The sequence below is a fragment of the Erinaceus europaeus genome, chromosome X (genome assembly GCF_950295315.1).
Source record: "Erinaceus europaeus chromosome X, mEriEur2.1, whole genome shotgun sequence".
NCBI lineage: Eukaryota > Metazoa > Chordata > Mammalia > Eulipotyphla > Erinaceidae > Erinaceus > Erinaceus europaeus.
The window spans coordinates 82,265,090-82,280,289 of NC_080185.1; the positions used below are offsets into that span (position 1 = coordinate 82,265,090).

Sequence of the window (15,200 nt, forward strand, 5' to 3'; positions counted from 1 at the left end):
GCCATCTCTACCATGACCCAAGTGTGAACAGTAGTAAAGAAACATGAGAAGGAAGATCTGCTCAATTCTACATCCATTTATGTATTTCTGATATTGACGATAACTTCAGATTAGATAAAAAGAAAACTTCAAAAGCAAAAAGATTAAGTTACATTTGTTCTCAAAAGGTGAACTGATTTGGGTTATTCAGTATCTCAGGAGTATCTGCATGGATATTTGGAGAGGAGTTAAACTCATTTAAAATTCTTAAAAACCAATAGATAGGGGGGCAGAGCCAAAATGGCAGGTCGGATACAGTATCTGCTGTAAGCTCCAAAAGGAAGCAGCTTACAACCTGGGATTCTCTGGAGAGTGTAGGATACCTGGTGTGTCCATGAAAGGGTAAATAAGGAGGGTGGGGTCAGGATAACTATAATCCACTCTTGAGCTGGCAAACAAAGGCCAAAAGGACAAAAAGAGGAAAATCTTTGACTTGACTATTTCTGAACTCACCCTACAACCCCACTCCAGAACCAGCCCCACTACTTGGCCAACCTCTCCTAGCAGGCTTCCTATTGAGCTATTTTCTTTACCAAGATTCCTGGCTTAGCAAGGGTGTCATTACAAGCCTTTTTCTCTCTTCCTTTTCTTTTTGAAGGGGGCTGGAGCTCTATTTGAGTGTCAGAATACCTGACTAATCAGGGCCTCAGGGCTGAGTGGGGAAAAGTAGCTACTGTTTTATTTATTGATTGATTGATTGACTGATTGATTGATGCTTCTTATAATTGGATGTCTTTGCTTGGTTTAGGAAGGGGACCAGCTGCGTGCAATCTGAAGTGGTCCAAACAGCAGACTGACTGTTAGGGTTTTTTACACTATTTTACAGTATTTTACACTATTTTATTTCATTATTAATATTACTATATACACATGTCCCATTTCCCTATATAGGAATGGTATCGGGGGAGGGGAGGTGATATATAAATAATAAATAAATAAAATAATAATAATCAAAACAAAAAAAGAAAGTATTCCCTCTCAGATCGGAGACTAGACAGGGCTCTCCATTATCAACATTACTCTTGAACATAGTATTGAAAGTTCTAGCCATGGCAATCAGGCAAGAGAAAGGAATCAATGGAATAAAGATTGGAAGGGATGAAGTCTAACTCTCACTATTGATGATATGATATTATACATAGAAAAACCTTAAAAGTCTAGCAGAAAGCTTCTGGATATTATTAGGCAGTATAGCAAGGTGTCAGGCTACAAAATCAGTGCACGAAAAACAGTGGCATTTATTTTATTTTTTTATTTATAAAAAAAAAACACTGACTAAACCATAGGATAAGAGGGGTAAAACTCCACACAATTCCCACCACCATTATACCATTTACTCCCCTGATAGCTTTCCTGTTCTTTAACCCTCTGGGAATATGGATCCAAGGTCATTCTGGGATGCAGAAGGTGGAAGGTATGGCTTCTGTAATTGCTTCCCTGCTGAACATGGGCATTGCCACGTCGATCCATACTCCCAGCCTGCCTCTCTCTTCCCCTAGTGGGGTAGGGCTCTGGGGAATCAGAGCTCCAGGACACATTGGTGGGGTTTTCTGTCCAGGGAAGTCTGGTTGGCATCATGCTAGCATCTGGAATATGGTGGCTGAAAAGAGAGTTAACATACAAAGCCAAACAAATTGTTGACCAATCATGAACCTAAAGGCTATAATAGTGCAGATGAAGAGTTGAAGGGTACTCCATTTTGTAGATAGCTAATAGGCATATTTTAGTTATATTCCAAAGGGCCTGTGGCTATGCTAGTGTTTTTTTTTCCCTGAGCCTGAAATCTGATATGCAGGTGGATCCAAGTTATTGTCTGGGTAGAGGTTGTCATGGCTGGCAAAAGCACCAGAAAGCTGGATCAGGGAAGAGAGTAGCTCCCTAATATGGGAAAGGGGTATAAATATGGTTGACTGTAAACCCCACCAATTTGGTGTGGTATGGGGGCCCATATTCAGCTTAGGAGCCTATGTGTTCTCCCCATCCCTGTAGATCTGAGCTCAAATTCTGTAGTCATGAATAGGAACATTCCAAATTGCCCCAATATCAACCCTTTTCCCTCATATATAGCACAGAGTATGTTGTTCCTCCTATGATACTTTAACGATGACTCTTTAGTTACTATCAGGCCACCCCGACAGCTGGAGCCCTATTCGGGGAGTCCTGAGATTCCCAAACAGACATAATGCGCCTCAAATAAATCTCTCTTGCCATTGTTACCAGTCATCTCTATCAGGAACAACTAAATAGACCCCTTTGTGGCCCCCCCATAGAACCTTGCCCTCAACTTGAACCAGTAACATTTCTTTATTCAAACACTATATTCAAAGAAGTGTACATCCAGAAATCACTCACATTCACTGTTGCAACAAAATCAATAAGACACCTAGGAATAAACCTGAACAAAGATATAAAAGACTTGTATACTGAAAACTATGAGTCACTATTCAAGGAAATAGAAAATGATATCAAGAAATGGAAAGACATCGCATGCTCATGGATTGGAAGATTTAATATAATCAAAATTAATATTCTTCCAGAGCTGTCTACAAATTTAATGCAATACCCATCAAAGTTCCACCAAGCATCTCTAAGAGAATAGAAAAAAAGCTACAATCATTTATCTGGAACCAGAAAACACCTAGAATCACCAAAACAATCTTGAGGAAAAGAAATAGAAATGGAGGCATCACACCCCCAGACCTCAAACTATTTTGTAATGGCTCCATTGGAGGGTAGATATAATAATGGTTATGCAAAGAGACTCTCATGCCTGAGGCTCCAAAGTCACAAGTTCAATCCCCCACACAACCATAAGCCAGAGCTGAGCAATGCTCTGGTAAAAAAAAAAAAAAAAAAAAAAAAAAAAAGATGGCAATGTAATGGCATCATCATCAAAATAGCCTGGTGCTGGAACAAAAATAGGCACACAGACCAGTGGAACAGAATTAAAAACCCAGAACTAAACCCCCATACATAGGGACATCTAACCTTTGATAAGGGGGCCCACCATATTAGAGAATGGAGGCTCTCTTCAATAAATTTTTTCTGGGAAAAATGGGTTGAAACATGCAGAAGAATGAAACTGAACCACCTTATCTCACCAGAAACAAAAGTCAACTCCAAATGGACTAAGGACCTGGATGTTAGACCAGAAACTATCAAATACGTAGAGAAAAACATTGATGGAACACTTTCTCACCTAAACCTCAAGGATATCTTTGATGATACAAATCCAACTGCAAGAAAAATCAAAACAAAAACAAATCAATGAGACTACATCAAATTGAAAAGTTTCTGCACAACCAAAGAAACCATCATCCAAACAAAGAGACCCTTCACAGAATGGGAGAAGATCTTCACATGCCATACATCAGACAAGAGACCAATAACCAAAATATACAAAGAGCTCACCAAACTTAACAACAAAAAAACAAATGATCCCATTCAAAAATGGGCATAAGATATGAACAGAACATTCACTACTGAAGAGATCCAAAAGGCTAACAAACACATGGAAAATTGCTCCAGTTCACTAATTGTCAGAGAAATGTAAATAAAGACAACACTGAGATACCACCTCACCCCTGTGAGAATGGCATATATCAAAAAGGACAGCAGCAACAAATGCTAGAAAAGTTGTGGGGACAAAGGAACCCTCCTGTACTGCTGGTAGGAATGTAACTTGGTCCAACTTTTATGGAGAGCAGTGTGAAGAACTCTCACAAAGCTAGACATGGACCTTCCATATGTCCCAGCAATTTCTCTCCTAGGGATATACCCTAAGGACTCCGTAAAACCCAACCAAAAAGATATGTGTACACCTATGTTCTTAGCAACAAAATTCATCATAGTTAAAACCTGGAAGTAACTCAGGTGCCCAGAAACAGATGAATGGCTGATAAAGCAGTGGTAAATATACACAATGGAATATTGCACAACTATTAAACACAATGAATCCACCTTCTCTGACCTATCTTGGAATGGAGCTAGAAGGAATTATGTTAAGTGAGCTAAGTCAGAAAGACAGAGACGAGTATGTGATGATACCACTCATAAACAGAAGTTGAGAAAGAAGAACAGAAAAGGAAACTCAAAGCAGAATTTGACTGAGTTTGGAGTAGGGCACCAAAGTAAAAATTTCTGGGTTGAGGGTGAGGGTGGATACTCAGCTTCACTGGGGTGAGGGGTAGAGGGGGTAGGGTGGGATGGGAGACATTCTTTTGGTGGTGGGAATGGTGTTTATGTACTCATATAAATCACTATTTAATTAATATGAGAGGGGAAAGTTGATTGAATGTCTCAAACTTTCTAATACACATAGGCTGAGTCTTTGAAATGTTGACTCTCTTAAAAGCTTACACCAGGGAGCACAGTGCAACCAGCGGAATTAATCTGTAAGACACAGCTGTATACAAATAATGTCAAATGACATATTTACGGTGATGTTGTGCCGGATTAGCCTCGTGGGAGGGAGACAGAGACGACCAGGGAATCATGGCTGAGCTGAGAATGCAGTTCAATCTTTATTCACGAGCAGAGATGTAATTCATAAAACTAATCTCTTCTAATCACAACACAGTTCTGTCGTGCATCTCTCTCCTCAGGAGGAAAAGTCAGGAACAAAGGAAATACGTAAGGTAGGGGGCGAGGAGAAGGAAAAAGCACGAACCAGCAAGTACTAAACCCAATGAATGTCCTGGGGGGGGGGGCAAACCAATGTCCCAGAGGCAGGGGGGTGCCCAGCCAACAGTGGACATGCAAACAGAACACATCGCAAGCCATACAAGCGAACCCAGTGTGATGATAAACACAGAAGGCTTCACAAGCAGAATCCAGAAGCATACCAACAATGTTGTGTATGATACAGCAAATCTTAATGAGATTTTCAAAGTTGACCTAATTGCCAAATAATTCCATTACAGCAATAACTATCTATTGCCCTCTTTATTTTTTTAAATATTTTTATTTATTATTGGATAGAGGCAGAGAAATCAAGAAGGAGGAGATAGAGAGAGACAGACACCTGCAGCCCTGGTTCACCACTCATGAAGCTTTCCCCTGCAGGTGGGGACCAGGGGCTGGAACCCAGGTCTTTGTGCTCTGTAGTGTGTGCACTTAACCAGGTGCGCCAATGCCTGATCCCATCTATTGCCTTCTTAAACTCTAAGACAGCAGGAACCTCCCACTTCCTCTATAGAGTCTATATTTCCCTCAGTCCTGGGACCTCTAGGGTGGGGCTCACTTTCCTGCATCTTCTCTCAATTAATACCAAATGATATTGCATCCATTGATCCCAACCTAATCAACACAAAAAGTTTCATCTCATAATGCTTCACTTCAGACTGTGTCCAGAGATGTCAGGCATGGAATATCAGCCCTTCAACCTCATTACTCAGGTGAGACCTTTCCTTTAATAGTATTCTCTAATTCCATTTCAGGTAGTTCACTTTCTAATAAAGTCCCAAGTCTACAGCCATACCACCCTGAACACACCCGATCTCATCTCATCTCTGAAGCTAATAAAGTCCCAAAACCTAGATATAGACAAGGTCCCATGGGACAGGGCATATGTTCATATGTATCCATAAATTAGGGCAAAATATATACCTGAAAGCAAAAGTACAGTCTTCAGTGAGTCAGTATATGCACGAAGCAAGTAGAAAGACCTAAAAAGACACCATAAATTTCCTAATGAAATTGTGTCTACTTAGACTTAGATACCCTCCTCACCTACTTCCTATTATACTTCTCTTACTCATTCCCAAGCTATTCTTATCAAAGCAAAGACTGCATAAGCGGAATAAGGGCAAGAGACTGGCATACTTTAATGGTAACTCTTTAGTCACTATTAGGCAATCCTAACAGCTGGGGCCCTATTTGGGGAGTCCTGAGATTCCCAAACAGACATGATGGGCCTAGACTTCAAATAAATCCCTCTCTCCATTGTTAACAGTCATTTCTATCAGGAACAACACAATAGACCACTTTGTGGACCCCCATAGGACCTTGCCCTCAACGTGGATCAACAACGGCAGAGAACATTCCATCCTCCGAAGGGAGGCTGGACAACATACTATGCTCCACTTGAGTAAGATGGGTCCTGAAACTGAGGCAGCTTGGTACATTCCTACTCATGACCACAGATTCTGGTAGTATCTGGAACCTAGTTGGCTGAAAAAAAAAAGTTAACATATAAAGCCAAATAAAGGCTGAAATACTGCAGATGATGAGTTGGTGTCTTTTTAGGTCTTTCTACTTGCTTCGTGCATATACTGACTCACTGAAGACTGTACTTTTGCTTTCAGGTATATATTTTGCCCTAATTTATGGATACATATGAACATATGCCATGATGCCAACTAAACTTCCCTGGGCAGACAACCCCACCAATATGTCCTGGAGCTCCACTTCCCCAGAGCCTCGCCCCACCAGAAAAAGAGAGAGGCTGGGAGTATAGATTGACCTGTCAACGCCCATGTTCAGCAGGAAAGCAATTACAGAAGCAATTACCTTCCACCTTCTGCACTCCATAATGACCCTAGGTCCATACTCCCAGAGAGATAAAGCATAGGAAAGCTATCAGGGGAGGGGATGGGATATGGAGTTCTGGTGGTGGGAATTGTGTGGAGTATACCCCTCTTATTCTATGTTCTTTATCAGGGCTTCCTTTTTATAAATAACCATTAAAAAAGAAAGAAAGAAAATAAGAGAACCATACAAAAGATCAAGGAAGTCAAATGTTTGTTCTTCGAAAAATTAAATAATATTGACAATCCCTTATCCAGAGTCACAAAAGAAAAAGGGAGAAGACTCAAATAATTACAATTGAAAACAATAGAGGGGATATTACAACAGACACCACAGAAATCCAAAAAATCATGTGAAGTTTCTGCCGACAACTAAACTACATGCCACCAAGCTAGAGAATCTGGAAGAAATGGAAGAATTCTTAGAAACATATACCCTTCCAAAACTGAACCAGGAAGAACCTAAATGGACCGATCACAGACAAAGAAATCAAAACACTTAAGAATCTCCCCAACAACAAAAGTCCAGGACCAGGTGGTTATAATAATAATTATCTGTTGACTTCTTACACTCTAATACAGCAAGGAACCTTTCTCATTCTCTTTAAAATCCATATTTCTCCCATTGCTGGAACCTTTGGGGCTTTTATTTATTTATAAAAAGGAAACACTAACAAAAACCATAGGATAAGATGAGTACAACTCCACACAGTTCCCACAACCAGAACTCCGTATCCCATCCCCTCCCCTGATAGCTTTCCCATTCTTTATCCCTCTGGGTGTATGGACCTAGGGTCATTATGGGGTGCAGAAGGTGGAAGGTCTGACAAGCACTGCTCAGTTCAGGCCTATGTTGGTACTGGGAATTGAACCTGCGATTTCAGAGCATTAGGCTTCAAAGTTTATTTGAAAAATCATTATGCTATCTATCTTCCCGCCCTGTTTTCTTTTACACTTCTCTTGATCCCTACCATTTTTTACTGCATCTGCTCATCTCAACCAAATCAGAGCAACCAGTACCACCTCGCCATATTTCACTTCCGACTATATCCAGGGATGTCAAACCTGAGATGTCAACTCCAATACTCTGGTGAGACCTTCCCTAACTCATAGAACCCCCTAGTTCCATTCAAAGGGCACATTCCCTAACAAAGTTACAGACCCTATAGACCAGGGACCAAGGCATAGGGCACATGCACATATGTATACATAAATTAGGGGAAAATATATACCTTAAAATAAAAGTGTGCAACAGTCTGCAGTGAGTAGACTTAGACTCAATAAGTGCAGAAAGCAAGTAGAAAGACCTAAAAAATGCACCATAAAGTACTATTTATCATTTTATTAGTGAAATAATGATTTATAAGACAGTTGTCACGTGAATACAATTTCTATCTCCCCATGATAGCTTTCTACACACGACACCCACCAAGCAAGATGGTGAAGAAGGACTCAATTTTTTTAATTGTTTTATATGTGATCCTGTGACTTGAACCATGGTTTTATGCATATGCCCAATTTTAATTATGTATTTTTGTAGGTGTGAAACAAAGCATAATACCCACCTTCCACAGAGTTCCAATCATTTTTGTCAATAGTGTTTTTATATGGTACCGGAGAGTAAACCCAGGGTTTTATGCATGAAATAAATGCATACCATAAAGTGATACTGAAGTTAAAAAAAAAGATAAATAAATATGAAAAAGAAAGAAGGACATGCACTCTATGCCTACCACTGGAAGCTGCTTTAAACTACTGGCTTTAAGGATAAACACTAAATTATATTCTTTGGTTTAGTTGATAAGGATAAGTAAAGGAAGAACTCTCCCACATACTTATCTGGGTAAAGGCAACAAATTTTATTTTTTGCTAATCCATCCAACTTCCCTTCAGAATGTTTGCTAATTGAGAGAGAGCTGCTGACTAGCAGACCCTAGGATAAACATCTTTATCTATGTTCAGAGTATTTCTCTGTGGCTCCCCTTGAGTTAATCAGTATCTCAAGCTTTTCTTCATTTCAGACCAACTTACTTTCTTTTTTTAAAAACCATTTTTAAACTTTTTAAAAATATTTATTAGATAGAGACAGCCAGAAATGGAAAGGGAAGGGAGTGCCAGAGGGAGAGAGAGACAGAGAGACACCTGCAGCCCTGCTTCACTACTTGTGAAGCATTCCCCTTGCAGGTGGGGACCGAGGGCTCGAACCTGGGTCCTTGAGCATTGTAGCATGTGCACTCAACCAGGTGCGCCACCACCTGACCTCATCAACTTACTTTCAAGAAAGCACTTATCATGCCTTCATGAGAATCTGTTGCTCCAGGTGGTCGTCTTTCTTCCTTTTTTCTTTTATTTGATAGGACAGAAAGGAGGAAGAGAGGGAAAGAGACACCTTCAGCATTGCTTCACCACTTGTGAAGTTTCCACCTGCAGGTGGAAGTGGGGACTTGAACCCAACTTAGGTCCATGTGCATGCTAACATGTGCCCTCAATCAAATGTACTACCCTTCAAAATATTAAAAAGGAAAAGAAAAGAAGGGAACTTGCATGAAGAGTAACAGAAAGAGAAAAAAAATAAAAATCATTCTGAGAACCTAAAAGAATTGTGGAATTCACTGACAAAATCTGTCACAACAAAATCTGTTTACGGGGAACTCTACTATAGCCAGTTTTTTTTTTTTTTTTTTTTTTTTTGCTTCCAAGAGTTATTGCTGGGGTTTGGTGCCAGCACTATGAATCCACTGCTCCTGATGGCCATTATTTTTTATATTTTTTATTAGGTAGGACAGAGACAAATTTAGAGAGGAGGGGAAAATAAAGATGGAGAGAGAAAAACAGATACCTGCAGAACTGATTTACCACTTGTGAAGCAACCCCCCTGCAGGTGGGGAGCGGCATTGTACTTCATACTATGCGCGCTTAACCCAGTGCACTACTACCTGGCCCCCTAACCGTCTTTTAAAAAAAATAAATAAATAACCATCATAGAGATAATTCTCTGTAAGCAGATTCCCCTAGAGAGAGTCGTCCTTTTAAGACAGGAAAGTTGAACCAGAGAAAACCAATTTTGGAACAGCAAAATCAAGTTGTTCTTTAAAAACTATTACAAACTTTATGCGACCCCAACACATTTTTGAACCCTACAGTTATGAATATGGAGAATAAATTTTACTTCATAAAAACTCTGATAACAATAAGACCTAGTTTTAAGCAGTGAAATGTGGCTGTCTTCTCTCTTACCTCAATTCAGTGCACAAAGATGTTTTTACTTTTAGCTGAAACAAACAAACAAAAAATTTGTCTTCCCATTAAGTGCTACAGAGTCCTCCAACTTACAGTAAGAATTTGAACTATATCCATTTAAAGTAAGATCTGAGGTCAGTTCTTCATACTCAGTAGGATGTGCTCTTGCCAACAACATTATGGTCAATTCAGTCCCAGTATTGAGAGAAAACACTAAGCACTTTGCAGTGATTGCCATTTAGAAGGCAGACATACAAAGGTCCTCTCCTACAATAGCAGGCCAAAAGGCTAGGCAAGTTGAATGATAGCAACAGTCCTATTACCAGTGCATTAAAAATAATTTTGTTTTGTGGGCTTTGCTGTTGCCACTTAAAGAATAACCTAAAATGTTTTTTTTAAGGTTTGTTCAATTTTAATCTTTCTTTTACAAAGGAAAATGTTGACATGCTTTCATTACATCTATCAATAAAGGAAACCACACAAAATGTTTAAGGCTATCTTAGTTGTTTATTGGTTCTAAACACTTGTGAGAAACCTTGATAATCCATACCAACCAGGTAAAGAAATGTTTAGCACTGAGAAAGCTCCAGTTTACCCTAAGAGAAGAAACAATGTTAATGGTCTCTTTCACTCTTTCTCTGCCTCTCTTTCTACAAAAAGATGCATCCACAATAACTAACCCTCAGCTCACTGGGGGTATATACCTTCAAAGAATGGTTTATGTCCACTAGTTCCACAAGGTCTGCCTAGCTACTATACTTAGGAAGTAAAAAGTAAAATTGTATCATGATCTTATAGCTTCCCGAATAACTTTACAAGGAGTGCATGCTACCAGGAACCAGGCAGTGAGTGAAGGGGTAAAGGGGGATAACAACAAATAGCACTTTTAGTATTTTTATGGTTTTGTAGTCAATCAATAGTCATACAATACAGTGTTATTTGGTTTTTCCACTGGCTGTAAGCAGAAAGGCATAATCCTTTCCTCTTCCAATGACTTGAGATCATTCATGTCATTGTTTTTCTCAGAGTTACATTGTAAAGCAACTCACATGTTAGAAACTCTCCATACTGAAGTTAACACAGTGAAGATATAGCAGTACAGAAGTATAGGACAAGAAGACACATTGTAACAATTGTTGTTTAACTTTGTATTTCCAGTATAGCATAGCATATCCCTGGCATATAGAAGGCACCCAATGTTTGAGGAAAGAATGTATTTAGGAATGAATATTAATGTGAGATGCTTGAAAGTATACCATCAGGATTCTCAAGAATAACAGTGTACCTAGAGTGTACTTACTAATAGTATGATAGTATGGATACCTAGGAAGATTGTGGGCCTGAAGAAAGAACTTATGTAAACTTCCACTTCACTGAGGACAAAAATAAAATGTGCTTACAAAGAAAGAGAAGAACAAATAAAATTCTGAAGTTTTACTTGCCATTTCCTAACATTCACTTTCCTTCCAAGCCAATGGAGTCCTGAGCTAACACTCTGAAGAATAACTATTCCTATCTCTCAAACTGGAAACTAGAATTGAAATTTTTTCAGCTCCATCAAGCACAAATTGGGAGGAGGAATGAAGAACTAAGTCAGCCACTCCTTTCACTTGGTCAATGGATTGTCACAAAACAGATCACCCTAGTATTGCTTTTCTTTGAGAACAGAAGAGTGTGGTAGGATAACAGGGAAAATATCCCATGAATCAGGAAAAATGTACACACAGTTCCCAACCTTTAATTATGTCAATTTTTCAGCAATTTTCTGGGAACCTAAGGCTAAAACTGCCAGGTGGACAGAATGATAAGAAGATACAAAGGAACCTAGACAAATTTTTATTGAACTATTGAATACATTATTAAAACAGAATACATCTATTCTTATCCGAAGATAACTGGATTTGGAATTAAAGAGACAGATCTCTAAAGTTCCATTCCAGTTCTGTCATTCACAAAAATCAGTCTTTTGAGAGGAAAAAAAGGAGAGAATTGCATCAAAGCAAAAGACTATGGAGAAGGAATTCAGAAAGAGAGTTGGGTGTGTGTGTGGGGGAGTGGGTCCTGATAAGTTGGGAGTGAGAGTGTTCTGCACACACAAATCATCATGAAATGAGATATTGTGTTTATATGTCAACAACTGTACTTTAAACCATTAATCCTCCAATAAAATAATTAAAAAATAGAAAAGAACACATAATAAGTCATTGTTATACACAGTTAGAGAATATCAGAAAATACTATATCTGACACAGAGCAACTTCCCCAAGCTTGACATGAAAGAATATAAATTAGTTTTTGTCTTCAAGAGTCTTATGAAAGCCCTTTTTCTGTATCAGCCCCTCTTCTCTCAAAGGGTTTTTCTATTTTTCTTTTTTTTTATTCATTGTCAGAGCTTCACCACTTCATGTCAACTTTTTCATATATATACACATATATATGTACAAATACATATGTACATCTATATATACACACACATATATATATACAGAGAGAAAGGGAAGGAGAGAGAAAGGAAAAATATATAACAGTACTAAAGCTTCCCCCAGCATGGTCGGTAGGCTGAGTCTGAATTGCAAGCAAGGAAAAAAAGTCACCCTCCCAGATGAACTGTCTTGCCAGTCTTTGAAGATACTCTTATTTTATTTTTTATAAAAAGAAAACACTGACAAAATCATATGATAAGAGGGGTACAACTCCACACAATTCCCACCACCAAAACTCCGTATGCCATCCCCTCCCTTGATAGCTTTCCTATTCTTTAACCCTCTGGGAGTATGGACCCAAGGTCATTGTGGGATGCAGAAGGTGGAAGGTCTGGCTTCTGTAGTTGCTTTCCTGCTGAACATGGGTGTTGACAGGTCGATCCATACTCCCAGCCTGCCTCTCTCTTTTCCTAGTGGAGCTAACTGGACACTCAATGAGTTAATTGCAGTGATATCTGTAACAGTGCAAACTAACTACTGTGCTCTGTGATAGTGAAGTAATATTTTGCCCTATTTTGTGCTTACAATGAGTTCATTACACATAATTTACAAATTTAACTATATCATATAAAGTTATCACACCAGTTAATGTCACCACTGATTTAAGTGAAATCTACAGAAAATGCCCAAGATGGTTTCTCTTTTGTCTTTATCATTTCTGCTTTCACAATGATCCAAATATACCACAGGACCAAAGCAATGAAGAGATGTAGAATCCAAAGAGTCACCGTAACTCATAATCTCCATTCTTGATCCCTTGCCTCAGCCAACAGGAAGTCTGCAGGAAAGACTACTTTCATGGATTAAAGGACTGAGATTCTGCCTCCTATTTACCAAGTTGTGCTTTAGTGCCACTTCAGTGGTTCATGCAATGTTAGGAATGGCAGTAATAATAAAAACAACAAAAATAAATGGTTCACACAGCCTCTGTTAAGTCAACTGAACACAGATCCAGAAGCCTTAACATACTTCAAGAAACTGAGCTCACAGCTGAAAAATTATGGGACTCAGCCTATTCACAAATACCTAACCACTGATTTAGTCAGTCACATTCTAAGAGGAGTTAAGGAGTCTACCACACAGAAAGAAAAATTCAAAAAATAAATTTCTTGGGAAATCTTTGTTATCTTCTTTGTTGTCAGAAACAGTGAGCCCACCCCCCTTATTTTTTGCAAAACTATACCAGTTTGTGAAGGGGGGGTTGTGGGGCTAAGAAAAAGCATGGAAAAGTCCCAACAACCAACAGTTCAAAAGAGATGATAAAAACAAATGCTTTAAAAAATATTGTTATTTACAAAGAACAGGGTTCTAGAATAGCAAAAATGGTTTTGCAGTAAGGCTGGCACAGAGCAACTTAGCAAACAATTCAATACACACCCAAAATCCAGTAGTCACTCTCTCAGCTCTACAAGTCTCAGAAAGCACTGAGGAGAGGGTTCAACAAGCTGCTTGGACTAAGGACTCAGAACTTAGGACTCAGGACTAAGGACCAGGCCTAAGGGAGGAAAGGGCCCCTGGTACCATTTGACAAGACTACCACTACCACAAAAGCAGGATGGGGGGGGGGATCCCCCTTTCCCTTCTGGGAATGTCCTAGACTCTGTAGAAAAATACATTGTGATTTTTCTGACAATTCAATAATCGGCAGTTTCTCTAACCTATAACCCTGGTGGATCTGTAGGCCCCACTCCTAGAAGGTTTTCATAACAGCCAGTGGTGTTGAGACTAGATGCCAGAAGCTAACACCACTATAGAAAGGTTTGTCCTCTGAGGAAAGAATCAGACTTCTACCCTTGGAGGTAAGGAACACCTCAGACTGGTGCTTTTTAAAGTGTCAGAGCTTCTGATAAAAACAAATAGCTTTCATGAGTCTTTCCACAAGGTCCTTATGCCATCCTAGTAGAAATAGCTAAGGCTATTTGAGGAGTCTTTGGAAGAGCTAAAGTGGGGTGTGGGATCTGCCCTGAGAATTCCCACCTCTTTCCTTTCTTTTTGGTTTATAAGGGCCTTTTTTGATGAACTGTGGCAGCCTGAATCCAGAATGGAGCCAACTTTTGCACTGAGGGGAAATGCTCTCCTTAGAGTCCTATCCCCTGCACCCAAGATATATTAGAGGCTAGAGATCTTAGGCCCACAGGACGTCTTCTCAACTATAGCATCTGTACTGCTGGAATCTAAGCGGGCCACGCCCTATCCCGCATTTCTAGCCCAGAAATTCTCCCAACCCCCACCCAAGGGAACACCAGACCAGAATACCATTCCCACCTCTCGCCCACTGTAAGCAATGGTCTTGGGAGTAGAATTCCTGGAGGGCAGGGGCGAAGATTAGACTTCCACAGCTATGGGCTAAGAGAATCAAGGAGAGCTCTCCGATCTCCACAGACCCCACCCTTTTCCCCCAGTGCCCCAAGCCCCCGCCCTTATCCCAACCCCAGCACTCACTGTCTTGGGCATGGTGGCGGCAAAAGTGGCAGAGTTGGAGAAGTTTGTCCGGCAGTAGTAGGACAGGACTGAGCACGTAAGCACACCGCTTGGATACGGGATGGATGGCGGGGCGGGGCGGGGGGGGGAGGCGCTCGGGCTAGGATCCCTGCTAGCCTCAGGGAGACAGCTCAGCTTCCTGCTAACGGGTCAGAACTTCACAAACCCCACCCAGGAAGAGTCGCTCTAGCAGCACCATCAGCTCTTTTATGTGGCGAAGCTTCCGCACCACTCCCCGCCCTAGTGCCCGCCTCCTTGAGGACCTCAGGCCTAGCCCCGCCCTGTTCAGTCTAGCGGAGCTGCATTGGCCACCTAAGGGGATAACTGGGTTTGAGTGACTCTAGAAAGGGCTCCAACCCCTGACCTAAGTCCACCTGGCTCAACCATTTCACAGCGCCAAGCCTCTTCATCACCCAGCGTATGGTCCCAC

At 40.3% G+C, this 15,200-nt stretch overlaps 1 protein-coding gene and 1 long non-coding RNA gene across 3 annotated transcripts in view; both read right to left on the minus strand.

The window, feature by feature from the left end:
* Positions 1–14,978, minus strand: part of MSN (moesin) — a 161,431-nt gene extending 146,453 nt beyond the window's left edge. Inside the window, exon 1 of one of the 2 annotated variants that reach the window (XM_007537006.3) lies at positions 14,732–14,978. In XM_007537006.3, coding sequence (XP_007537068.2) covers positions 14,732–14,743 — 12 coding nt within the window. In that variant the 5' untranslated portion in view covers positions 14,744–14,978. The remainder of the gene's footprint in view (positions 1–14,731) is intronic. The other variant, XM_060183300.1, reaches the window with a different exon arrangement.
* LOC132535856 (uncharacterized) overlaps positions 1–15,200 on the minus strand; it is a 442,232-nt gene that overhangs the window by 271,987 nt on the left and 155,045 nt on the right. The gene's annotated exons all lie outside the window — the stretch shown is intronic.